Source organism: Oryctolagus cuniculus, chromosome 2, assembly GCF_051225735.1.
Source record: "Oryctolagus cuniculus isolate XC-2025 breed Fujian yellow rabbit chromosome 2, ASM5122573v1, whole genome shotgun sequence".
NCBI classification, from domain to species: domain Eukaryota; kingdom Metazoa; phylum Chordata; class Mammalia; order Lagomorpha; family Leporidae; genus Oryctolagus; species Oryctolagus cuniculus.
This window is the reverse complement of record NC_142868.1, coordinates 16,063,202-16,090,608: the sequence shown is the minus strand read 5'-3', so window position 1 is coordinate 16,090,608 and position 27,407 is coordinate 16,063,202. Positions and strand designations below refer to the sequence as shown.

The following is a 27,407-nucleotide window of genomic DNA, read 5'->3' as shown; positions in this document are numbered from 1 at the left end:
GCCAATGCAGGGAGATGAAGAAAGTCAGGCTAAGAAAGCATAGATTGTTGCAACACTGCAGAAAATCTATCCTAGAATAACCATGTACGTGAGGGCATCGCAGTTTGTGGAAAAATGTAATTAAAAGTTAGGTTTACTTTGCTGCAAAAATTGTAATCCTTGAATATGAAAAGTATTCACAGAGCTCGTTAAAATGCAAATTAAAAAAAGCTGGACGCATCACAAAAACCTATTCATAGCATCTAGAAGATTGTTCAGTTTTCCCATCACACACCTGAGTCTCCAACCTTGAAGGGATATTTTCCTTTCAAATCTCCTTAAACTAGGGTCCAAATAATATATTTGTTAGTTGTGCTGGTAATTGTACACTACGTGTACCAGTATGAATGGTTTGGGTCCTTTGCTATACTTGTGAATGTAAACATAGAAAAGACTGGTAAACAGAAACGGATTCAGCTTGGGGCTGGCACTGTGGCATAATGAGCAAAGCCACCATCTGCAATGCTGGCATCCCATGTGAATGAAAACATTCCCGGGGCAGATTTCCATTTAGATGAATGAAGGCAAAGTTCCTAGGTTTCTCCTGCATTTATTTCCAGGATGGTGGCCTTTATTCTTCTCAGCTGTCATTTACAATTACAGTATTCTCATGGCTTTGAAGGTAAACTCCAATGATATTAGATGAAATGAGTTAAATTTTTAGTGGTAAACCAGGAGGCATCAACCACAACTGCTTTAAAAGTTCATTGCATTGTAGCAGACCTGCACTATCTTGGGTACAAACCCTGTGATGAATAACTAAATCATGGAATATCTGCTTTGATGCTACAGGGAATCATTGTGTGATAGAATCCTACTTGCCTAATTGTAGATCGTTCTTTTTGTATGCATTATATTTAGTAACTAAATACAATGTGCAAGGTAGAGTGCTAAGGTAGAAAAATGTTATTTTATTTGCATAACAGCCCTCTAAAATCAATGATTTTCTTAAATTTCCAGAGAACAATGAGACATAGAGATACGAAACAATTTACCTGAAACCATGCAGCAGTTAAGTTACAGAGCAGGGTTTCAAGCAAGCTCTTGCCCTTAACTCCCCAGTCCAAGAACACACACATTATATAGGGTTACTCTAAATACTACTTGGACCTCAGGACACCCAGACACAAGCTAAGGCTCCTTAGCCCACTGTGCAGTTTTGGGAGAGTTCTGTAACCGCCTCAACCTCCATCTCATTTAAAATGAGGCTGTTCGACTGGATGAGCTCTAAAGTTGCTCTGAGCACTCACGGTTCCCGATGCTGTGTTCTACAGACTATGCTTTGCTATTTTGTAATTGTGGGAAACTGGGCAGTTTCTAAAATGGTTTGGTCATTTGTAAAATGGAAGCAATGTTGGCATCTCTCCATTCACATGAGACATCATGTGTCTGGATATTAGTAGTAGCAAAGCATTCATTGTGTATCAATAGCTGACCTTGACCTTCACATGTGTCTGGTAGCACCTGAGAGAGCTGAAAAGGACCATCAGGGAACACAGCTGGAAGGTCCAGAAGGCAACTGTCCCTTCACCAAGTGACAAATTGATGGCAGCTGTGTACTAAGAAAACCGCATCCTCATTTCCTCCCTCCCTCCCTTTCAATTACACACACACACACACACACACACACAAACGCTCACATTCATTTTAAAATAAAACATTCAATTATTTTATATTCAATAAACTGTTGTGGCAAGGATAATGGGGTCCAGCTGATTGCCATGATAGCATCCTTGTCTGCATGGAAAACAGGCAAATCACTTTATCCCTAGAAGGGATCTGTACAAATGCCTCAATGTCCTCTGATAGTGTTCAGAACGACATTGGATTTATGAGGGAGGGGAATTATTGCTATTTGTGGGATTCTCTGCATCTGAAATCCCCAAATGCTTGTTATCAGTATCTATTCTAGGCATGAGATTGTCTTGTAAAGTGATGGTGGTGGCAGCACAAATTGCTACAGCCTTCCTGGAAAGCAACCTGACTGTGCATATGAACAGGTTTGAGTGGTTTAAACCTCTTGGTCCTATGAGTCTCCTTCTGGGATTAGCTGTAAAGAAAGAACCACAGGTACAGTTACAGACGAATATGCTGAACTATTAATTACACTGTTATTTCTATACAACACATGAAAAAATTAAAATCACTTAAATATGCAACAATATGGTAAATTCAGTGTAAACATTATTATGCAGCCATTCAAAAATCATGACATGGGCCGGCGCCATGGCTCACTAGGCTAATCTTCCGCCTGCGGCGCTGGCACATGGGGTTTCAGTCCTGGTCGGGGCACCAGATTCTGTCCCGGTTGTTCCTCTTCCAGGCCAGCTCTCTGCTGTGGCCTGGGAGTGCAGTGGAGGATTGCCCAAGTATTTGGGCCCTGCACCCCATGGGAGACCAGGAGAAGCACCTGGCTCCTGGCTTCGGATCAGCGCGGTACGCCGGCCGCAGCAGCCATTGAGGGGTGAACCAAAGGAAAAAGGAAGACCTTTCTCTCTGTCTCTCTCACTGTCCACTCTGCCTGTCAAAAAACAAAAAATCTTGACATGAAAAATGTTCAGGGTGTTTTATAAGATTAAAGGATAATAAAAATAATAAAATACTATATTTTGTACTTTCCCAATTTTCTTGTTATAGTACATTAATATATTCTTTGATAAATGTCCAAACTCATCTTAGAGATATGATGTTATAGGTGATTTTATGTATTGTAGTTTTTCTGTAACAAGCACAATTTGATGGAATAACCATTTGTCATAACTAGAAGTCATTGGAAAACATAATATAGAAGCTGTAAGAGCAGAGAGGAAGATATTGCAACTTCTCAAAGACACACAAATGATGCTTTCCTCACTCCCCCAAAACCCGGAGACTTAACTGCTCATGGATCCATCCACGTGTGACAGCCTCGTGAACAAATCCATACTTGGGAGAAAGTTCATTGCTAAATACGTTGATGATGAGCCTGGGAAATCATAAGTGGGAGAACTATCTCAGGGCACAGACACTGCGAGCATCTTCCAGATACAGCACTAGGACAGACATTTCTAAGTATTTACCACCGAGCTGTTCTGCCTGGGCGCACAGACTACTTTTGTTCTCTGTGATGGACATGGTGATTCCATGCTTGCAGAATGGGAATGGAAATGGTGTGTTTTACTCTAAGACCGGGCCCTGTCTTGCACACTGCTCAGTGCTCCTTTTCTCCTGAGAAATGGCTTAGTTACAGGGATTGTTAAAGATGACCAAGCCTGTATTACTCTTTTCTGTCTTGACTCCAAGGAGAAGAATCATCCATCAATCTGTCCATTCACCCAAGACTGTTACTTGAGCAATAATTCCAATACAGTCTCTTTAGGAACATGAGAGCAGCAATAGTTAACCTTTGCTGCTAAGTTTCATTCTGGTTGGGTAGATGGAGAGACCACTCCACAAAAGATTTGATGAGGAATAAATTCACAGACCATTTGAATCATCTTGTAAATTACTAGACATTTCATCAAGTCTTTTTAATGTTTCCCTCCTGGAGGTAGAAAAATGCATTAGTTTCAATAGAGAAATAAAAGATCATCCTTCTCTGTTTTTTTTTAAGTGTCTTTTGTTTTTGGTCTCTGCTATGGTCTGAACAGTTGTGTCCTCCCAGAATTCATATATTGAAATCCAGACCCTCAAGGTGGGGACTGTAGGAGGAGATCAGGTCAGGAGGGCAGAGTCCTCACGATTGGAATTAGAGCCCTGTAAGAAAGATCCTCGGCCCTCTGCCCCCACCACAGGACAGCACAGCTAGAGGGTGCAATTTATGAATCAGTGAGCTCTTACCAGAACTGGGTTTACTGGCTTCGTGGTCACAGCCTGCAGAACAGTAGGAATCTGATCTCTGTTGTGTATAAGCCACTCCATTAGTGTTTTGTATTAGCAGCCTGAATAATGAAGCTTATCTGTATTCTTCCATTTGGGAGTAGCTTCCAGGAGGGTCAGGGCATTGACCTGTTTATTGTTGCACTTCCTGTTCCTAGAAGGTTTCATAGTATAATAGGCATAAAATATATATTTGTTAGAGAAGTAAATTAATATAATGAATGTGAGATGGATGAAGGCAATTTTATCCAGTGGTAGTTACCTCCTGTTGAGTAGGAAAATTCAGCTGGGAGAGAAAGGGGTTTGCCTGACACACACATAGATTAAACACAAAACACACACATGTGACGTGGTCCATTTCTGGATATCATTTCACAGTATGAGACATATCTATCAAATGTATCTTGAGACCAGAAGCAGCTGACAACTGTGCTGAGTGTGTTGAGTGCAGATGTCTCATTACTTCCCACTGTCATCTCTTGTCAGCATGTCTATAACTAGGAGGCAGTTTTTCAGCTCCAACCTTGTTCAAATTTACCACCTGATGGCAGAGGGTTACACCAGGTATTTGCTCTCTCCTATCTATCCCATGCAGATGGCTCAGAGTTAAATAGCTAATCACAATTTCCATGTAGGAGTGGGTCCAACTACAAAGTGTTCATTTGCTCTTAAAATCTGCCTGCCTTCCCAAGTAGATTGAGTTATTTAATATGAACTTTGGACTAATGGGCTACATACATGCCATCTTCTTTCCTTCGTGGAGTTGTATTTGTTCGTTGTTAATTCACTTATGTATTAGCTGGGATTCTCCAGAAAGAGAGGGGAATGTATTAAAGAATTCATGTTGGGAAGGCTTGTCCAGTCCAGCCTCTGAGCAGGGATGCCAGCAGGCTGGAGATTATGAAGAGCTGCACTTCAAACCCAAAGGCATTCTTGCTGATGAGCGAAGGATGAGTCGATAGGCTTTGTAAAAATTAAGAGTGGGAATAGGAGAGTTCAGAGGAGGAAGAAGGGTGGGAGCATGGGCGGCAAGTATCACTATGTTCCTGAATCTCTATATAGGAAATACATGAAATGTATATACCTTAAATAAAATTTCAAAATGAAGAATTACAAAGACAGTCTGCTGGTAAATTCCCTCCTGATAAGGGAGCTCAATCTTTGCCCTAGTCAGATTTTCCACTGATTGTATGAGGTCCACCATAACTGTAGAGGGAAATCTACTTTCCTCAACATCTACCGATTTAAATATAAATCTCATCAAAAATACCCTCATGCAAACATTCAGAATAGTGTATCAACAAATACTTGGGCCTCTACCATAACAAATCACCATATAAAATGAATCATTACAGTTTGCATGCCCACTTTTCTTTTGAGGGGGCAATACGAGGGTGTCTTTTCTTTGCTCCACTCCTCTTAGCTGCCTGAGGTCATCATTTTTCTAAGGAGGTCTCCTTTAGGAAGCATTGCACTGACCTGGAATGTCTCAGACCCACTTTGCAGCCTCTCCACTGGCTTTCTGAGTAGTGGGGTGCTTAGACATTTGGCACCACAAGTTCTACCTCTGTGAATTGAGATACATTGACTGCCTGAGTAGTGGGTTTATTACAAGGACAAAATGGAATAAAACCATGTTGACAAGCTCTGTCAGCCAAAACTCCCCCTTGAATTGATTTTAAATGGCTTGGGTGTCACAGGTCCTACGTTTCCAACCAACAAATGAGAAAAGAGAAACTCTGCCAATAAAACACATTACAGTTGAGTGACAGGCTTATTGGAATAAAGGCCAAATTGTTAAAACAATATACTAGTGAGAGAATGATGATTGCAGAGCTAAGAGAAGTTTAAGATCTGCACAGATGATTGGTGAAGATCCCAGGAACAGTATCAAATTTACAGTACACAGAAAATTCTTGACTAAAATCAGCCCTCTTGGGGAGTCATGCTGTTGACCCTCCCCCAGTGAACTCAGTCCTGGGGGAATTCTGGGTAGTGTGGGGGTGCAGTGACAAGTGAAGGGACAGGAGTTCAGTTACATGGGACTGACTATTCATAAGAAATTTCTCACAAGAGCTGGGCATTGCTTCTTATTTCACCTCCTGCAATGTAGTTACCATCCCACATGCAGCATGACTGTGTCATTATCAGTCTCTACACTCCAGAAACCTCTGCATCTCTCAATTCTGACTCTACCCTTCTTATAAGTGGTGAGTGGAGAAAGCTTTTCTCTCGCCTCAAAGATCCATTTGTTTCCATTTCATTTTCTGCACCAAAGCCAATCTTCCTGACATTTTCGATTTCAATTCCCTTAGAGAAAATGGCAAATTCACTTTCATGAGGCTAGCCTTAGCTTAGTCCCTCCAGGTCAGTAGTCTAGTGCCCATGCAGTTCCCAAGCTCTGTATCCATCCATCTACAGCAGCTGCTTGAATGGACAAAGATGGGAACTGATTAAGTCCAGGCTTATTTCTTTGTAGGTCTTGGGAATAGAAAAATCTTGGGGTCCTACCTCAACCAAAGTCACTTGTTAAAAAATCATATAATTATGTACTCCTGAGCAACTGTTCCCTCTTGAAACTTTTTGACATACCTTCGACCCAAAGGGAGAATGTCATTTCCTCACTGACCTGAAGGTTATGTGGGTCTAGAAAATTTCAAGAGTCCAGAAAACCAAGATCTACCAAATTCCATACTATATACATCTTGTGATACTCCTGCTATATGTAAACTTATGTGTAAGAATTATTTTTATTTATTTGAAAGAGAAAGATCTTCCCTGGTTCACTCTGCAAATGGCTTGGGCTGGGCTAAGCTGAAGCCAGAAGATTCATCCAGGTCTCCCATGTGGGTGCAGGAGCCTGAGCACTTGGGCTGTCCTCTGTTGCTTTCCTTGGCACACTAGCAGGGACACTGGGTGGGAAGTGGAGCAGCCTGGACTTGAACCAGCACCCATATGGGATGCTGGCCTGCAGGCAGCAATTTAACTCACTAGGCCACAACTCCATCTCCAATGCCATTTCTTCTTAATTCATTGATAGTAAACACATGTGTTCTTAAAACAAGCAGTATTTTTTAATATGTTAGATCTCTGATATGCAATAGAGATAATTACATCTACAATTTAAAAAACTTCTATGAGAAATGGAATGAAGAAAAGTTATAGAGCAATTTTATTCTCTTTGTAATAGTGGATTGATGATTAACTTTCTTGGCGCAGCTTTGCACCGTAGGCAGTTCTGTTTCACAGTGCACAAAAAAATCAGTTTTATGAATGCTTTGCTCATACTGCTTCCCTGCCACTTTCTCTAGGAATGCCCCAGTGGTGTTGTTAATGAAGAAACCTTCAAAGAGATTTACTCACAGTTCTTTCCACAGGGAGGTAAGTACAAATGTGGACTTGTTAACATACTCTCTGAATTAGAATTACGCTTGCAATCTTGAGTTTGGTTTAATCTTTCATGGCATGTCTCTGCAATTTTAATCTTTATGTAAAAGAATTAACATTCAGCATGCAAGTGCATGTAATTTTCAATGTATCATAAAAGTGAGGTACTTGAAATTATCAGATATTCAAGAGATTAGTCTTTGGTAATCTACAAAATTTGCTATGCAACAGAAATTGTGCCCAGTACTATGACTCTCAAGTACCTACCACTTTCGAACTCTTATGGGGCCTCAAAATGGCACGAAGCTTTTTAACATGCAGTAGAGGTCACATTTGACCCTCCCAACTCTCAAAAATGGGACAAATATAATTATCCTCAATTTACAGGTATGAAATCTGGGGCTTAGAGAAGTTAAATGGCTTGCTCAGGGCCACATGTTGACTAAGTGGCAGATCTGGGTTATAACCTAGATTTTTCTTTAGCCTCACTTCTGCTGTTCCTGTCCCTTTCAGTAATTGTCTGACTCCATCATCTGAGACAATTAACATCAACACAAGGATAGCATAATGATGACATACATATATTACAGATGAGTCAAGGGACAGAATTGTTTGTGAACCTCATAAATTTTTCTGGGAACTCAGCAGATGCTCAGCTCCAGTGTGTCACAGCCTATTGTGTGCCCAGCTTTGTGTGAGATGCTTATACTGTAATAAAAATGATGGGATCTCCACCCAAATGTATGCTGTGTGTAGTATAGCAGATTGACAAGGTCAATATAAAGTACAAGTGTGACAATGGAGATAAAAAAATTGTATTATGAGACCCAGGGTAGGCATAATTAGAACAGCTGAAGAACAAGGAAGAAATAGAAAGAAGCACTTTCCAGGTTAGTTGAATCTGACCTAATGCAGATGCCCTACAGAGGCAGCTAACGTGTGCCTGGCCCTGAGAGGCCTCACCCCTCATCATCTAATAACTCTGTGACCTTCCTTATTTTGTTTAAAAGATTTATGTACGTGAAAGCCAGCGTTACAGAGAGAGAAGGACACACACACACCAATCTTCCATCTTCCAGTTCACTCCTGAGATGATCTCAACAGCCAGGGAAGCCAGGAGCTTCATCAGGGTCTGCCACATGGGTGACAGGGGCCCAAACAGTTGAACCATCTTCTGCAGCCTTCCCAGGCACACTGGCAGGGAGCATGTTTGGAAGTGCAGCAGCCAGGATGCAAATAGGCTCCCACATAGGATGCTGGTGTTCTAGGTGACAGCTTATCGGACTGTACCATATTGGCCCCTTTCTTACTTTATAGGTATGGAACCCAGGAGGCAGAGATGTTGGTCCATTTCCAAGGAAAATAGCTTTTTACTTCTCTATCGTATCTTTAAAAGGCAGTACTAGACATTCTAAGCAAATGGAGCAGATGCAAATGTGCAGGGCATGTTACCCAAGATGGACTTTGTGTAAGAAGCTGCCAGGATTTTGTGTGTAGCTGGGGTAGAGAGCGCATGATACAGAATGAAATGTCCTAGAGCGTAATAGACGGCAAGTTAAGAAATGGGGACCTTATCCTTGGGGTAATGCGGATCCCCTAATGGGTTCTACTCGGAGCTGTGGTCGTCAGATTTGTGTGTGGTATACATTCAGCTGAGAATTCTGTGGAAGATTAACGTCAGGCAGGAAATACTGCGTAATTTGGAGACTATTTCAGGGAGAATATAAACAGTAAGGTGTTTAACCAGGTCATACAGAATAGGAACAGGGGAGGGGGGACAGATTACAGATACCTTTAGATTATAAAAATGGCAGTTAAGTGATTACTTGACTTTCTGTGGAGCAGAGAGAGGGAGCAACTATAGAGAGGAAACAAAGGATTTGTGGTGACTCCCAGGATCTGTCTGGTTATGGGATAATGATCCTGGGTTTGGACAAGTCACAGGTGAGATGCTCGTGGGGACTGAGGCAAGAGACATATTTGGGAAGGAGACTGAGAATGAACAGCCCAACAGAGATTCATAGTCCAGTAACAGTTGACTTTGCCGCTAACCTTGTCATCACCTGTATCAACTGCTTTCCACCTAAAGAGCCATGACCATCTCCTGCCAAAGAAACCCAGTCGACTCTGAACTGATCGGAACCTCACATCCCTTCTCCCAGTCACAGTCTGTTCTCAAAATGGGGCAGACTGATCCCATTAAAATGGAAGCTGAGTCACGTGACTGCTCTACTCTGAATCTTCCATCTCACCAGAGCACAAGCCACAACCTTCATCATACTGTGGTCTGATCGTCATGGCCATTGATTTCTTGTGCTCTCTCTGCTTTTTGTCTTCACCATTCTCCTCCTCAATTGACTCCATTCCAGCCACACTGGCCTCTTTGCCATTCCACCAACATATCAATCATGTTTCTGCCATTGGACAACTGACTTTGCTGTTTTCTTTGATTGGAATTGTCTTCTCCCAGTATCCTTCATAATCTCTTACCACCTCTGCCATCCCTCCAGTGCCATCGTATCTTAAACTGCAATCCCTCCAACATTGCCTACTTTTTCTCCTGCTTTGTTTCCCTTCAGCACTCAAGACCATTTAATAATAGATTTTTTACTTGTATTGTTATTTTATTCTCTATTCTAAGGGCAAAATTCTTGCTTTTCTGTTTACTATTGTATCCAGAGGTTGAGGAACAGACGACAGGTAACATCATTTGATAGATCCTACATCCATAAATGAATGAATGTGTGACACCCGCCCCTCCCACAGTGGCTATGACTGCACAGTGGAATAATAGTGTTAAAAGGCATTTTGAAAAGTATGTGGCATTCAAGTATTAGTTGCTTCAAACCAGAAAATAAGTTTTATTTTTATTTTCCTCCATTTGTCTTAAGAGAGATACCAAATATTTAGTTCTTTTGGTTTTCAAACCTGTTGGTTTTAAGTATTTAGGAATTTCACACATGGTTTGTCAAAACAAATTTTTATTCAAGATAGTTAAGAGAATAAAATAGAATTTTGAGAAAACACAGGGAGTCCTGTAACTACACGGATTCAGATACACCATGGGCGATGACTATCCTGCTCCATCTCATTCCTTCAGTGCACAGACATCTGTTCATAGCAGAGTGGTACTGGTTATAGCACCTGATGACAGGAGTGTGACTAGTCCAATGTCTGCATTTCTGAACAATTAATTTGAATATCATGTATTACCACTTGTTTCTGAAGTATGTTAAACCCATAAAATTTTTTAAAGAAAAACAATGTTTATATCTGAATGTCTGCCAATGGATTGCTAGGCTTATCAAAGTACCAACACATGAAAATATTTACATTATTTTTGAATATTTTAAATAAAATATTACATGTACAAACTGGACACAGCTCCCTCAGTAATGTTTATCTGTATTTGAAAATAAAAATTTCTTTGTTACAAAATACCCACTTAAGCAGAGAACATCTACTTTGCAAAGGATTCTTTTTACAAAATTCAGAGGGATTTGAGAAAAATCACTTTTGCCCTCTTAAAAATTCTTTGGTTATTCATGTTAATTGAATGCATAAATCTAAAAGTACCAGGCATCATTGAAAAAAGTGAAATATCTTAAAGAATTTTGACATGCAATTTTAAAAATTAATATCATACAAATTGTATCTTACAGTGATGCTAGAAAAGCGAAAATGTCCCAAGGAAGAATGTAATCTCTCATGGCAGGCAGATTCATGTGATGGCCATCCTCACGCTTCCAGGCTCATCATTTATTCATGCTGATGGTCTGAAAGCAACAAGTCTCTCTCTTTATGAACAGGAACAAAGATGGATCTGTAAATCACAGTGTCTCACACAGTTTTCTACACTTGATATTGGCCAAAAGGCTGGGAAGTGATACCATTTCCTCCAGGAAAATGCTTTGTCTTATCTACAGAACCCTCGATGCAACGTGTAGTGCATCAGGCTCTTAGCTCTCTCCATTGCTCAGTGAGGCAGTTTACAAAGCACTTGTTTGGTGCCTGGATAGCAGCACAGCTGGATGAAAAGAAGCCCCTTGTGTGCAGGGATGCAGGAAGCTGACCACACAGCGAGCCAAGATTAAATGGCTGGTTGATGCTGTTGCATGTGTGGTCACAGTAATACTTTCCCAACCTCATATACAGTAGGAGCTTTAGAGGGTCAGGGTTGTTTTTTTTTTTTTTTAAATATACTTTATTCAGATTTCCTTAGGTTTTACTAACATGTTCTGTTCTGTGAATTTCATCCTTCTATGTCTTTACCATGTGTCTTTTTTTTTTTTTTTTTTTTGACAAGCAGAGTGGACAGTGAGAGAGACAGAGAGAAAGGTCTTCTTTTGCCGTTGGTTCACCCTCCAATGGCCGTCATGGCTAGGGCACTGCGGCCGGCGCACCACACTGATCCGAAGCCAGGAGCCAGGTGCTTCTCCTGGTCTCCCATGCGGGTGCAGGGCCCAAGCACCTGGGCCATCCTCCACTGCACTCCCTGGCCACAGCAGAGAGCTGGCCTGGAAGAGGGGCAACCGGGACAGAATCCGGCACCCCGATTGGGACTAGAACCCGGTGTGCCGGCGTTGCAGGCGGAGGATTAGCCTAGTGAGCCGCAGCACTGGCCACCATGTGTCTTTAGGTGCCTCAACTCAGTTTTTTTTTTTTTAAGATTTATGTATTTATTTGAAAGGCAGAGTTAGAAAGGCAGGGGTGGGGGAGGGAGACAGGGAGACAGGGAAAGGGAGAGTCTTCTATCCACTGGTTCACTCCCCAGATGGCCACATGGCTGAAGTTGGGCTAATCTGAAGCCAGGAGCTTCTCCTGGTCTCCCACGCAGGTGCAGGGGCCCAAACACCTGGGCCATCTTCTGCTCTCCCAGGTCATAGCAGAGAGCTACATCAGATGATGTAAGAAAATGTGATCAAATGCCATCAGGTTATACAAGAAGAGTGATCATAGTTATATATATTTAACCTCTGAAGTGTAATGAAATATAGAATCCAGAAAGCCAGTCATTCTTCTTTTTAACAAATATTTATTGAATTCCTAATACAAAAAAAGCAAAACCAAAAAACCAGGTGAAACCAGAATTACAGGAACTTTATAGAATAGTTTCTTTTTCACTACACCCACTTTGTGCCAAGTCAACACTCTAGCACATTTCCCCTTGCTTTTGCCTAAAACCAATAGAACTATTCCTTTCTTTATCCACTTTCTTTATCCACTGTCTCCAAATTCCTGCCGAAAGAAATCCAAACTCCATCAGAAGCCTCATTGCCTCTCATGGCACAAATCTACTGACTTTGCGAAACTGCATCTAATTACAACAGAGATTTCACAAAAGCAAGAAGCTTTTTAGGTGAAAAGATGTTATATCTGTAAAAAATGAATGAAGAGTGGCTTGTCTGTGAAAGAAGAGATGAAAAAAATCCAATATTTACTGACTATTGAATAGGTACATAGGGCTACCTCTAATACTTTACACAAAGAATCTCACGTAAACATCATTATGACCTATGAAGCACATGCTGATATTGCCATCATTTTATAGCCAAAGAAACTGAATCAGAGAGAGATTAAACTATCTGCTCAAGGTCCTGTGGCGAATCTTTGGTGAAATAAGATTAAAATTCAGGCAGTCTGGTATCTACCATGATGCTATTAACAAAACCTCTGCATGGTGCACTAGGTTGGAAAACCATGATACTATTAACAAAAACTTTGCATAGTGCGCTAGGGTGGAAAACTGGCTTCAGTTGTAACAGAATTGCCAAGGTATGTTGAGAACAAGAAGTCCTCTGTACCACAGTGGTATAACCCCAGAGAGTGTAATCTCCTCACACATGAAGCTTTAAAGCTAGCAAAACCCCATGTGAGAGGAATAATGACTATCATATGCCCGTGTTATCGGGTTTTATAAGTGTTTTAAACAATTGCAGGCACTGTTCTCAGCCATTATCCATGGTGAGCTCTGCTTGCTAAGGTATTTACACTGATTGTGTGAACAGCATAGCAATAGACCTGCTTCATGAAATTTATTATTAAATATGCAAAATATCTTTTCTTCTTAGCGAAAATAGGCTTAACACAATGCCCATCCAGTCACCTCTCCATATGGCACTAAATAAGACTCTAGAAAAGTACCGTTGAAAGCAAAACAACTTTGCAAATAAAGATAGGCTGCCGATTCTTAACAACTGTACAGTGGCACTTCCCAACATTAGCACTCAATTGACAGCAATTAAAACCCTGGTTATATATCCAAGAGGATTTCTCCCTACAAGCCATCAATTCTAGATGCATACTTACTCTAGAAATAATGATTTTACATAATATCCAGAGCCAACAATAGTGCCTGATTAGTTCACTGAAAATAATGCTAAGTGATTTTATATGTTGTATTTAAAGATGAGAGGTAAGAGAAAAAGCTGCCATCATTTTGAGAAGCTAAGTGAACAATCTGATGAAATGTATAGCCTTCAATACCAGTAACCACTGGCATGAGGCCTTCATGCAAATCAATCCATAAGTAGGCCATGGGCCCTGGGAGCTGTGAGAGATGACTTCTGACCTCTCTTATTCGGGGAGAACAATTCTCCAATTCCTGCCATATAAGACTAGCTTCTTGATAGCCTTTCAATAGCAACTCATAAAGTAAAAACTGAACAGAAGTTACATTAAATCCCAATAAAAATAAAGGTTAAAAGTCATAAAATAGAAACAGATGAGATTTTAAACAGAAGATAAAAGGTTAGGGCCAATGAGCTAAAAGGTTACTGTATCTTTTATGAAAAGATAAGAAAGGTTAAGATAAAAGGCTAACACTCATGAGATGGAACATTTAAAATAATCATGTAAATTTAATCAAGGGCCCAGCACAGAAACACTTAAAAATTGAAGCTGGAGACTAAGAAAATAAGAAAAAACCATCTTTTAAAATTAAATGGCATAATGTCCAGAGATTAGACAAAGAGAAACAGTAAAAGAAAAGTCTCTTAGAAGCACATTCAGAGGAAATGGTAGATTTCAGAGGACTTCAGTGTCATTGGACAGCATCCAACAGAGGTGCTGGGGGAGCCAGCAGTACCTGTCCAGCAATACCCAGTGTCTCCCATCTCACCCAGAGTCAGAGAGAATGGAGGTTTCCCCTGCAGGCAAATGCATGCAGCTGAGGATCTTTAGGACCAAACAGCTCCCTTTCAACAGGCCAGAAAAATGTCCCATGTTACCAATGTCCCAAGCCCATCAGCCAGCTTTTCTGGCTTTGGGCCAGCCTGGATCTCAGAATGAGCAGAGTTCATGTCTGAGATCTATATCCTAATGGCTGTATGACTCGGGGTGCATTTCTCAACCTCCCTGAGTTCCAGTATCCATGTCATGATTTGTACAATCATGAAAGTACTAATGACATAAACTTTAATACTATCAACTCATCTTTATCTCATTATTTGTACATTTATATTTATTACTTCTAGAGATGGTCTCTGCCAAGCACTAAGCAGTTTCTAGAATGTCTCAATCCCCATACCCACCTGTGGAGCAATTACTCATTCCAGTGTTGGTATCGGTATCATCATCCAGTGTATCTCCCACCAACAACATTCCTAAGAACCTCAATTTCCAGTCCTCTACTAGGAGAGGGTGGGCAATTGAGAAGAAAACACAAGCTATAGGAGGCAGAGAGGTGGATGTTTGGTGCAACAATTAAGATGCTAGTTGGGAAACCCACTTCTCACATTGGAGTGCCTGGTACCAGTCCCCATTTTGTTTATTGTTCAGCTTTCTGCTAATGCACATTCTGGGAGGCAGTAGGTTATGGCTTAAGTAGTTGGGTCCCTCTGACTCCATGGGAGACTTGGGGTAAGTTCCTGGCTTCTGGACATCTGAGGCTTGAACCAGTAAGCTAGTGCTCTCTTGCTCACGCTCTCATTCTCACTCGCTCCTTGATTAAATAAAGCACACGTAAGTAATTTTCCTAAATTAAATGAGAATTGGCCCTAATAGGCAAGCTTATCTATGTCATTTAAACACAAATTAATGATATTTACATCTCATGTTGCAGACTCTACAACATATGCACATTTTCTGTTCAATGCATTTGATACAGACCACAATGGAGCTGTGAGTTTTGAGGTAAGTACTACCCAACTTTTATAATGTTTAACTTAGGCACTGTTAAGTGATGATATAGGCTGTTCATGGGAAAATGTGAGTTGGATGATTTATAAACTTTGATCAAGGGGATAAAAGCCCAAGAACACTCCCTACTCCTCACTGAACTGCCAAAAAACAAATTACAAGCCATATTTAGTTTGTCTTCCAATACTTTGTATCTGTGCATACAAGGAAAAGCTCTATCCTCAACTGAATGCAAACAATCTCAGGAGTCAAATGTTTGAGCCAACATTTACCGGCGGCTACTTGGGCCTTCCTGTAGTAGGCCTTGGGAACAGGAAGATGATGAAAGTCAAAGCATCTGCTCTGAAAGGCCCAGTAAGGCATTAATATGGAATAGTGCTATTTACACAGCCTGACAATTTCACAATGAAATCTCTAATCACAAAGTTGGAGTGGTCTGTGTAGAAAGCATGCAACTTTATTTATGAGATACTGTGTATAAATATTTACCAAAATGAACGAAGCCCTGGATATTCACATAGCATCATATAGTTAGTTACGTCATTCAGGACATTCATATAGTACCCAGCAAGTTACATACTAATATATTTACACCTAAATGTTAGAAGGATAAGCCAAGCAGCTATTCTGATTAGCTATAAAGACTGGTTCCTTTTATTTTTAGAAAAACTATAGGCAGGATGGGTAACTCACCTAGTTACTGTATTCTGAATGTCTCCACATGGTTTCTGAGGAGTGGAATTATCTCTTATTTTACCTTGTAATTCCAGTGTCTCTCTTGAATAATACAATGTGAAAATGATGGCGGGTGCATATACACACACTTAGACATAAAAGTGCGTGTTGCATGTGTGTGTGTATGGGTATGAGGGAACTGGGAAACACGTTTTTGGGGAGTGAGGAAAGTTGCTGCTTGCACAGGAGGAGACAGTTCGTTGCAGGCCATCGTAAGGGATAACAAGTCATGGAATGGAGACAGCCTGGAGAGGGTACTCGGAGAGGAAGGGGCTGCAGCAGGATGTCTGCCCAGATTAACCAAGTCTGATGCACAAGCAGGAGCTGATCAGGAAGCAGTGGGAAGGGAGGCAGAAGAGGAATAGATAACGGAAGCCTGGGCAAGGAGAAAACTTGAATGAAGCATCTAAAACATGGAAAGCAAAATTCAAGCATCATGCGGGGCAGAGGGCAAGGAGGCAGAGGAGGAATCCTGACACGTCTCCGCGGACGCCGGGTCCGGGGATGAGGAGGCTGGACTCTCTGGGAGGAGATGAGCACTCCCTGAGGGATTTCCAGCAGCGGCATTAGTGTATCAGAGCTGCAGCTCTTGGAAACATGGAGTGCAATTAGCAGTAATTTATTCCAAGAGTGCAAACGGGAGCCAATGAAACCTCAACTGTGACACAGGCACGGCAGAGGAGGATGGAAGTGGATTCTAAGGATAATAACATGACATCGGTAGCACTACATTTCAGCAAACTGTGTCGTGTTTAGGGGCTGAACAGTTAAATTTGGGTGTGAGAAGCTCTCCGGATACAGGGCTGTGTGGAGTGAGGAAAGTGCAACCTGCAGAGCCGTCATCCAGTGGGGGTGTCGGGGCAGCATTGCCAGACACACAAGGTCCTCTTCACGTACACTGTGTCCTCATGCAAACAGGCGAGGAACCCCAGATGTCATTTGACATAATCAAGAAATAGGAGAATAGAAGCTGACAGTGGCTGAGTAGATGGTAGGGACCAGGACTGTATGTGGCAGCCAAGTCTAGCCTGGAGGTTGAAGCAGCAATGAGTGGGGGGAGAGAAGAGAGCGTGACAGTGTCCTTCCTGGTAACAGTCTCCTGTAACCTTTATTCCACTGATGGCAGCTTAGATCACCCCAGGACAGCATTGCATTAGTGTTTGCTGCACACGATCAAGATGAATTCCAGCACGACCTTAATTTAGCTATAATAAAGAAGGCAAAAGTTTCAGTTCATGTAATAAAGACTTTTACAGCTAATTTGCAGAGGATTAGTAAGGCAAAACCCACTAGTGATTTCATTACTGGAAACTACTAATGTATCAGAAATACACCATCAATTTCCTACAGTACCTTATATCCAATTTTACAAGTAAATTGTCTGATGTTAATAATGTGGGACCATGCAGAACACTGCTCTTTTAGTATTTATGTAAAATACCGGTAATTGTGCTGAATGTTAATTATAATTTGGGAAACAAGTTGTAATGTTTATACATGACGTACATCTTGGTAAAATGCCTTTCCTGCTAAAGGAAAACAAATTACTAAGTGGAATAAAAATCAAATTTGAAAGTAGGCTACTTAAGTTATTTTTCTCAGCTGACTAGCTTCCTGGTAAGTCTCCAGAATACAGAAACAGGGGATGACCATACTCATTTGGAGTAGCAGTTGCATAGCTGGGGGTAAAAGATCATTCTGCTTGTACCACACACGGAAATGGGAGTTTGCCACTTAAGTTGCTGAAATCTGAAGGGCAGTATGGATAAGGCAGGAGGGGTTCTGGATTTAGATAATTAATGGTTCTAATCCTCATCTTGCCACTAAGCAGCTCTTAGACCCCAGGTGAATATTTAAACCCCTGGGGCCTCAAAATGTCAATCACTAAAGCTACTTCCCAGGATAATGCAATGAAAAGATAATAATAACAGTAAAACAGGGCTAGGCTATGCTCCTGCCACCAAATTTGTGCTCAGTATTTATTAGATATTAATCACAGCAGTTATTATTTGGATTTTTCTAACAAAGCCAATTAATAGACAATGGTAATCTCCTTACACAGTAATCTTGGATCTTTGCATTCAAGCAGACTAGATGACAACTCTATGGGACACTATGTATGTCTGCCTCTAATTATAATAACCTCTTATTTTGCATCAGTCACTGTCGTAAGTTCTTAAAAATAACATAATGCTTACCCAATTGTGCGGACTCTTGTTAAGCTCTCTTAAAAGGCTTTGTCCTGAGTGAACTATATATACTACTTAAGTCTTCCTAGGTACTGTTATTATCTCCCATTTAGAAAACAAGGGACGGACTCAAAGGGAAGTTAAACAATCTGCCAGGGTCGCAGCTGGAGAGTGGCAGAACCAGGATTCAAACTCAGACAGACTGGCCCAGACTGTACTTCTTAGCAACTGTGCTACTCTGCCTGTGAGCAATACAGACATCCCAATCCCATATCCCACAAGCCAAACTAAACCAGATGCATTTGTGCATGCCAAGCACTGCATGCTGTATGACTGCAATACTGCAGATAATATTATATGTAATACAGAGTATATGCTGTGCTGCCACCAAATGTGTATTATCTGTTAACAACAGTGACACATAGCAGAGACTGCTACTGACCACCAAGGTCTACATGCTCGTCATTCTGACTGCATAGCTAAAATACATTCCCGGTCTCTCCTGCTCTCAGGAGGGACACTCACTGAATTTTAATCAATGGATATGGGTGGAAGTGACATTGTGTCACTCCTTTCTCTTCCCATCAATGGAGCCTGTGCAGTCACAAATTTCAGACCAACTTGGCAGCAACATGAAAGGAACTTATATCCCTGCATGACTGCATGGAAGAGAGCCGCTTCCCCTCTCATATGTCACTGCAAGTCAATCATACATAAGCTTATATTGTGCAATGCCACTAATGTTTGGGCTCTTAAATGTCTTCTGCTTAATGTAACAGATAGGAGATAGATGACAGGCGAATAGGCAGATATGTAGATAAATCTAGATTGATAATTGTAAATACTTTCATGTCAGTTCAGTTTAGATTTTAGCACCAAAAGAGTTTGGGCATTAAAATGCACCACCTCTCCTAGTCCCCCTAATGAGTGTTCCTTTTTTAGTTCACAAATTCTTTTTATAAATTATAGAGAAAATGAAGGACTTGTGTTATTAGCTATCCATTAGAGATAAGAAGCCTAAAACAGAGTGGTTAAGTGACTTGTCCAAAGTCATTCAGCTAAGTAAACAGCAGAATAAGGACTGAATCCCATCTCTGCATACATTTCTAAAACTTATGTTCTTGGGGTCGTCATTGTGGCAATGTGGGTTAAGCCACTACTCAGGACATCACCATCTCATACCAATGTGCCAAGTTTGCATTCTTGTTACTCTTAATGTGCCTGTGAGGAAGCAGAGGATGGCCCGAGTACCTTGGTTCCTGCCACTCACGTGAGAGACCTGGATAGATTTCCTGGCTCCTGACTTTGGCCTACCTAGCCCTGGAAGTCGCAGGCACTTTGTGAGTGAAGCAGTGGATGGAAGATCTCCCTCCCTCCCTTCCTCCTCCCCACTCCCCTCCTCTGCCACTCTGCCTTTCAAATAAATAATATTTATAAAGAAAAAACAACAAATAAACATGGTTTTAACTGAGGGTCAGCAAACTTTTCTGTAAAGGGCCCCACAGTAAATATGTTTGGCTTTGTGGGCCATACAGTCTGTAAAACCCACCCAATTCTGCAGTTGTAGCGCAATAGTGACATAGACAATCTCCAAGCAAAGAAGCATGGCTGCGTTGCAGTAACATTTTATTTTCAAGAACAGGTGGTGGGTCATGTCTGTCCCTTGGAACACAGTTTTCCAATCACATTCTTCACCATCACAATAGACTCCCTTCCATCAAGGGAGAGACTGAGCCACATGTTTGCTAGATATCTAGGATGGCATTCTATGCTTTGATTACTAAGAATTATAACCGATTTTGATAATTCGGTTTGGTAATCTATCCCATCTACAGATATCACTAATTGCTGACATAATTGTAGGCTGCATAGTTAACCATTTCTCTTTTTAATCATTTCAACTGTTAGCATCTTGTTAGCATCATCAACATAATACACACCACTGTGCACTTCCCAAATAGCAAGTTTAACTGGGTTATTGAGTCCGAGTTAAAATACACTTATTCTTTGGAGCAATTCTGGAATAATCCTACCTGAGCACAGGGAACTGAAGACATCAGAGCTATTACCATTCAGAGCTGTAAACACCATTCACTGACAATGCGATTCACACAGAATAAAGTGTACATAGCACTCAGGCTTCTGTGCACTGGGCACATTACAAATCCCAGGAGTAGTGCCTTTGCTAATCACAGTGTTGAGAAAAAAAAAAATGTTCCTCAAATACCAGTTATGGATATGGGCAAACTTCCTTTCTAGGACAAGTCATTTGTCAAAGCAAACATCTATTTTCTTTTGAAATGTCAGACATCAGGAGGAATTATTTAAGTCAATGTTTCTAACAAGTATAGAATTTTTGATGTTATCAGGTCAACCACTGTCTTATCCTTCTTATATTCCTCCAATCTCTCTCTGACTTCATTCTCTCTTCTCCCACCCTACTCTCCCTCCTAGTCACAGAAATCTCTGTTTGGCTACCACTCCAAGGAGCTCTGCTCTCATTTGGAAGGAAAGTGAAATGGAGCTTCAGATACCTTTTCATTTCACTCATTGAACATTTATTGGGTGCTGCTATGTTCCGAACATTCTTGACCACTGTGAACAAAAGAAAGTTATGGCAGGTTTAGGTTTTCATAGTTTCATGAATATATATATATATATATATATATTTTTTTTTTTTTTTGGACAGGCAGAGTGGACAGTGAGAGAGAGAGACAGAGAGAAAGGGTCTTCCTTTTGCCGTTGGTTCACCCTCCAATGGCTGCCGTGGCCAGTACGCTGCGGCCGGCGCACCGCGCTGATCCGATGGCAGGAGCCAGGTGCTTCTCCTGGTCTCCCATGGGGTGCAGGGCCCAAGCACTTGGGCCATCCTCCACTGCACTCCCGGGCCACAGCAGAGAGCTGGCCTGGAAGAGGGGCAACCGGGACAGAATCCGGCGCCCCGACCGGGACTAGAACCCGGTGTGCCGGTGCCGCAAGGCGGAGGATTAGCCTAGTGAGCCACGGCGCCGGCCAAATTTTTAAAAATTCCCTTTGTAATTATTTTTTATTTACTTGAAAGACAGAGAGACAGAAAGAAACCTTCCGTCCAGTTGGTCACTCCGAAATGCCCACAACCAGGAGCCCTGAACTCAATATGGGTCTCTCATGTAGTCAACCATCACCTGCTGCCTTCCAGCACATACGTTAGCAGGAAGCTGACACTAAAAGCTGAGTCAGGACTCAAACCCAGGCATTCTGCTATTGGATACAGGCCTCCCAAGTAGGGTGTCTTATTCACTGTACCAAAAGCCTACCCCTGATGACTAATTTCTTTTTTTTTTCTTTTTTTCTTTCTTTTTTTTTGGAATAATTTGTTTATTAGCCCAAAAAAAGTCAGAAACATAGGACTAACTTATTGTCAAACAATATTACATATTTTTTTAAGCTCATGTAATTGACGTAATTTTTTAATTATTTATTTTATTTAATAAATGTGAATTTACAAAGTGCAACTTTTGTATTGTTGTGGCTCACCCCCCCCCAACCTCCCTCCCTCCCACAGCCCTCCCCTCTCCCACTCCCTCTCCCATCCCGCCCTTCATCGAGTTTCATTTTCAATTACCTTCATATACAGAAGATCAACTTAGTATACACTAAGCAAGGATTTCAACAGGCTGCACTCACACAACCGCACAAGGTATAGGGGTATTGTTCGACTAGTAGTGTTGTTTTTAAGTTTCATAGAGAACACATTAAGGACAGAGATCCTACGTGGGGAGCCTGTACCCAGTGACTCCCGTTGTTGATTTAACAATTGGCACTCTTATTTACGACACCCCTGATGGCTAATTTCTAAAACTCCAGTTGCTCTTCCATAAGGGCTCTTAACCTGGGCCACGCCCCAGTATTTATCATGATGCCAAGGATGAGCTGGGGTGCACCTGCTCTGGCTGCTTGTTGCCTGTCACTCTGGCCCACCCTTTCCTATAAACTCGCCTGTATATAGCTAGCTCCTGTGCCACAACTTCTCTTGTTGAACATGCGCTGTGGTCCTTAAGGGAAAGGCCTTTGAAACCCCTGTAGCACAGGTGCTACTGTTTACTGAAACTCGAGGAAACAGCTTATTATAGGACACTCTAGAGAAATTCAGGCAATATATATCTGCTGTGTGAGGTTAGTTCCTTTTTTTTTTAAGCTCACATTTTAAACAGCCTTTGAATTTTAAACCAGTTTTACTTCTACAGAAAAATTGCACAAATACAGAGTCCTGCTATACCTTATAGTATTTCCCGTTTGAGTATGGTACATTTGTTGAAAATAATGAACACATTAATTAAAGCCCACAATGTATGCAGATTGCCTTAGTTTTTACTGAATGTCCTCCTTCTGACCAGGCTCTATCTGAGATCCTATCCACGTTGTAGTGGTACTAATGTCTCTTGACTCAGTTTCTCAAACTTCCCTGTTTCCAGGTGTGATAGCTGTGACAAGTATTAAGTATTTTGTGCAAGGTTCCCCAGCTGGGAAGTGTCTCATATTTGTCTTGTGCTTAGACTGAGGTACTGTGTTGGGGGAGGAAGACCACAGAGGTACAGTGCCATTTTTTATCACGTAATATCAAGAATATGGAGAATCAAAAGGATTTATAATGCAGTGATGACCTAGGAAGGAGAGTGGGGTGGGAGAAGAGAGAATGAGAAGTCAGAGAGATTGGAGGAATATAAGAAGGACAAAAGAGTGATTAATCTGATAACATCAAAATACTTGTATGGACTCATGGATATTTATACTTTAAGGCATAAACCAGTATGACCTTATTTATTTGACTGCTGAAATTCTTTAAGTTTTGTTCATTTGGAGTTCAGCTGGTGTTTGTGCCCCTTCAATATAGTGCCATTGAGGCTGCTTTTAAGATTAAACATGGATCTACCGAGTTTAGAAAAGTGCCTGGCACACAAAAAATGTCCAATTAACATTAGTGATTAATGTTAGTGATCCCAGTTAACATATGTTCAAGTTCAGAGAATTAAAATCTCTGTCTCACCCACCCAATGTTCTTGAATATGTAGCTGTTGAGATTCTCCTTTAACTGCTCTTACCTCCTTGTAGCTTTCAAATCCACACATATATTCACATGACTTTTCTCTCTTTGGAAGTTAAAGGACATTTTCTGACTTGTTTATTAAATGTCATTTTGTGGCAAAAATTATGAAATCCTGGCACCTCCAAATATTCTATAATGTCATTCATAATTAAATTGTTATCATGTAACCCAGTTTTGTACTACAGAGTCAGAAAAAAATGTATAGCCTATTTTGTATCAGACTGTTCTGTAGAACCACAGCCTATCACTCCAGTCCTGGTTCACATGAGAGCCTGGGGACTGTCATTGTGGTGCAGCTGATTAAGACACCAGCATATTAGAGTCCAATTCATAGCTTCTCTGATTCATATTAAAGAGCCTGGGAAAGCACAGGCAGAAGATGGCCCAGGACGGAGTTCCAGGCTCCTGATTTTGGCCTGGACCAGCTGGCTATTGTAGCCATTCGGGGAGTGAGCCAGGTAAACCAGTGTATGGAAAACCAACTGGCCGACCAACCGACTTACCTATCCATCCATCTCTGTATCTCTTTCATCCCTCCTCCCTTACTTCCCACCACCACTACCTCTACCCATCAAATAAGTAAATAAATCTTTTTAAAAAATGAGAGCCTGGGCTTTGAGTCCGATGTCCGCGTTCAAGTTCCAGCTCTGCTGCTCATTTGCTGGGTGCTTTGGCTCAGTCACCTATTTGAGCCTCCTTCTATACCATCAAGACAACAAAAAATCCCCTGTGGTATGTGAGGCTGATGTGAAATGTGTTAGGCATGAGCACTGCCTAATACAAGGTACACAGTTACAAATCTAGGAACATTGTCTGGATGGGGGAGAGATTTTGGTTTTCAGAAGCTGACCAGATGTTAACCAGGATCCTTAAACAAATGTAGCAATCACTACTATTGGATTTTAGTGTTCCCAAGCCCTGTACCCCAGTAATTCCACTTTTTTACAATGAAGTCCGTCAAAATGACAGGAAAAGGTTTACCACAGCATCATTTATAATAAAGCATCATTTATAATAAAAGAAAATTTAAATTTACAAATCTAAAAATAGGAAGTAGTGGGTAAATTGTCATTCCTCCATATAACTAAGCAATATTGCAAATTTCAGACTGCAACCATTAGTAGGTGGTGAAATTATAGATTAATGACCAGAATATGTAAAATAAATAACCGAAGAGAAATGGTTTTATCAGAGTAATAATAATTAGTGTGTATGTTTCTATGTATGAATGTGTGTGTACCAGGCTGCCACTTAAACTGTAATGCTTGTGGTTTCTGGTTCAAAATTTTCAAAAGCCGTTGTGATCATGTTATAGCTTAAACTATATGAAATTACTACTTTGGCTTTTCTAAATATCAGAAATTTCATATGGTTCAACTGAACATGTATTTAGATGTCACAATGGATTTTTAGTGATATGGAAAAGTGCATATAACCTTAAACATACAGTATAATATATAATTACATGTATTTTTGTATGTGATCTATATAATTTATGTTCATATGCACTATTGTCATGTATCATGAAAAACAATAGGGATATCAGATGTGCACAGGTGTTAGGATTACATATAATTACAATCTTTTCCAGGGACAATTTCCTACGTTTTTTACCAAGTTCCAAGATTATGAACAAAAGTACATTTATTAAATATCTTTTGGTTAAGAAATAATGAATTTTTTTTTGACAGACAGAGTGGACAGTGAGAGAGAGAGACAGAGAGAAAGGTCTTCCTTTTGCCGTTGGTTCACCCTCCAATGGCTGCCATGGCAGGCGCGCTGTGGCTGGCGCACCGTGCTGATCCGAAGGCAGGAGCCAGGTGCTTCTCCTGGTCTCCCATGGGGTGCAGGGCCCAAGCACTTGGGCCATCCTCCACTGCACTCCCGGGCCACAGCAGAGAGCTGGCCTGGAAGAGGGCAACCGGGACAGAATCTGGCGTCCCGACCGGGACTAGAACCCGGTGTGCTGGCGCCACAAGGCGGAGGATTAGCCTAGTGAGCCATGGCGCCGGCAGAAGTAATGAATTTTTTATGGTCACCAGTGAGATTAAACCAGAGTGCCCTTCTAATTTAATGTTGCCAAAATCACCAGACATTACCTAGACAGTAATGTATTAATTTAGGTATCTCTCTTTCATGATAGTTAGATCTTGGAAAATATATTATTTTTCAGACATTTTAATATCTTTTATCAGTTCCAATCAGATATAAACTTCAGCTGGTACTTGATAGTGTATTTCAAATATTTTTAGTAGCTCACTCAATGTGGAAGTTTACCCCATTCAAGTTACCATGCCACAGAAAATAAACCTTAGAAACTTGTACGAAACTATGTAAACATAAAATTAGACATAGACTACATGCATGCATGGCTCTCTACTCAATCTTTCTCTTTCTGTCTCCCTTCCTCCCACCCTAAGGCAGGGCAGGTGGAGTCAGGGAGAGAGATCTGCCATTCACTGGTTCATTCCCTTAAATGGCTGCAACAGCCAGGGAGCAGCCAGGAACTCCATTAAAGTCTCCCAGATGGGTGGTAGGAACTCAAGAATTTGAGCTATCATCCACTGCTTCAAAGAACACTAGTAAAGAGCTAGATAAGCAGCAGAGTAACCAGGACTTGAACTAGCACTCTGACGCGGGATACAGGCTCTCAAAGGCAGCCTAACCTACTGTGCCACAACTCCCTTCCAACCCTTAAGGTTAAGAAAATGCCAGCAGCTTGCAGGCTCCCTGACCGATTGTTCCTTTGAACATGGGAGGAAGGATATATGTGTGTTCTAGCAAACCTAAGAAGAGCCCGGAGTCCAGAGGATCACTGTTAGTCTTAGACTGGGTTGGGTCGGATGCCAGATTCAACAGCCTTGGCCAACGGAATAAAACGGGATTCTCTGGCTTTGCTCAGGTCACGGATCCATCAGTAGAACCACAGATGGAGTATGTGTCCACAGTACACTGGGAATAACAAATGAAACCTGGGGCTTACTAGGAAGGTGAACAATAGGTCACTTTATTTAAAAGTGCTGTATTTTAAGGAGTGGGCATTTAGCTTAGCAGTTGATATGCTCACAGCCTACATCAGAGTATGTTTCAATTTCCAGCTGTGGCTTCTGACAGATTGTTCGGAGGTAATAATGATGGCTTACGTTATTGAGTTTCTAACACCTGCATGGGAAACATGGATTGAGTTCCTGGCTCCCAACTTTGGCCAAAATTCAGATCAAGCTTTTAAGGCATCTGGTAGTGAACCAATGGATGAGAATTCTGTCTCTCCTTCTTCCTCCTTGTCAGCTTAGGAAACTGACCTCTCTTCATAGCTCCAGTCATCAACATGAATTCTGGATCAACTATTCTTAGGAGGTTCAGCCCATTAAGTGTTCTCTGCTAGAAACCACTCTTCTGTCCCTCTACTCCACTGAAACTTTTCACTTTGGTCACTAGTGACACTTTCTTGTTGCTGGTCCAATGAAGACTTCAGGGCTCAGCAGTGGCTTCTGTTAAAAGGGAGCAATTCCTTCCTAGAGAAATGCTTTCTTCTCTTGACTCACCAGCTTCTTTCTGCCTAGAGAATTCTCTATTGCTTTCCTGTGAAATGTTCTTACTCTGTATTCCGTCCTGAATGAAGATGGGGAAGTACAGTCCGTATGGTTGTCCAGTTCTGCAATACCATGTGTTGAAGAGACAGTCATTTCCCTATTCAGTGGTCTTGGCACTGCTATTGAAAAATCAATTGGCCACAGATGTTTAGGTTTACATCAAGATTCTCAATTTTATTCCACTGCTCTAATGCCAGTAACACATTGTTCTGGTTACTGTAATGCTGTACACTAAGTTTTGATATTTGGACATAAGTCCTCCAACTTTTTTTATTAATTTGGACTACCTGGCAATTCTATGTAAATTCAATAATCGCTTTTTCATTTCTAAAAAGAAAACATCAATGGCCATTCTTGATAAATTTTTTCAAGAAAACGGAG

At 41.2% G+C, this 27,407-nt stretch overlaps 1 protein-coding gene across 7 annotated transcripts in view; it reads left to right on the top strand.

Moving 5' to 3' along the window:
- KCNIP4 (potassium voltage-gated channel interacting protein 4) overlaps nucleotides 1-27,407 on the top strand; it is a 1,209,654-nt gene that overhangs the window by 1,176,203 nt on the left and 6,044 nt on the right. For all 7 annotated transcript variants that reach the window (XM_051842102.3, XM_051842088.3, XM_089326981.1 and 4 more), the window contains 2 exons: nucleotides 7,209-7,278; nucleotides 15,347-15,417. In XM_051842102.3, the coding sequence (XP_051698062.1) occupies nucleotides 7,209-7,278; nucleotides 15,347-15,417 (141 nt within the window). The remainder of the gene's footprint in view (nucleotides 1-7,208; nucleotides 7,279-15,346; nucleotides 15,418-27,407) is intronic.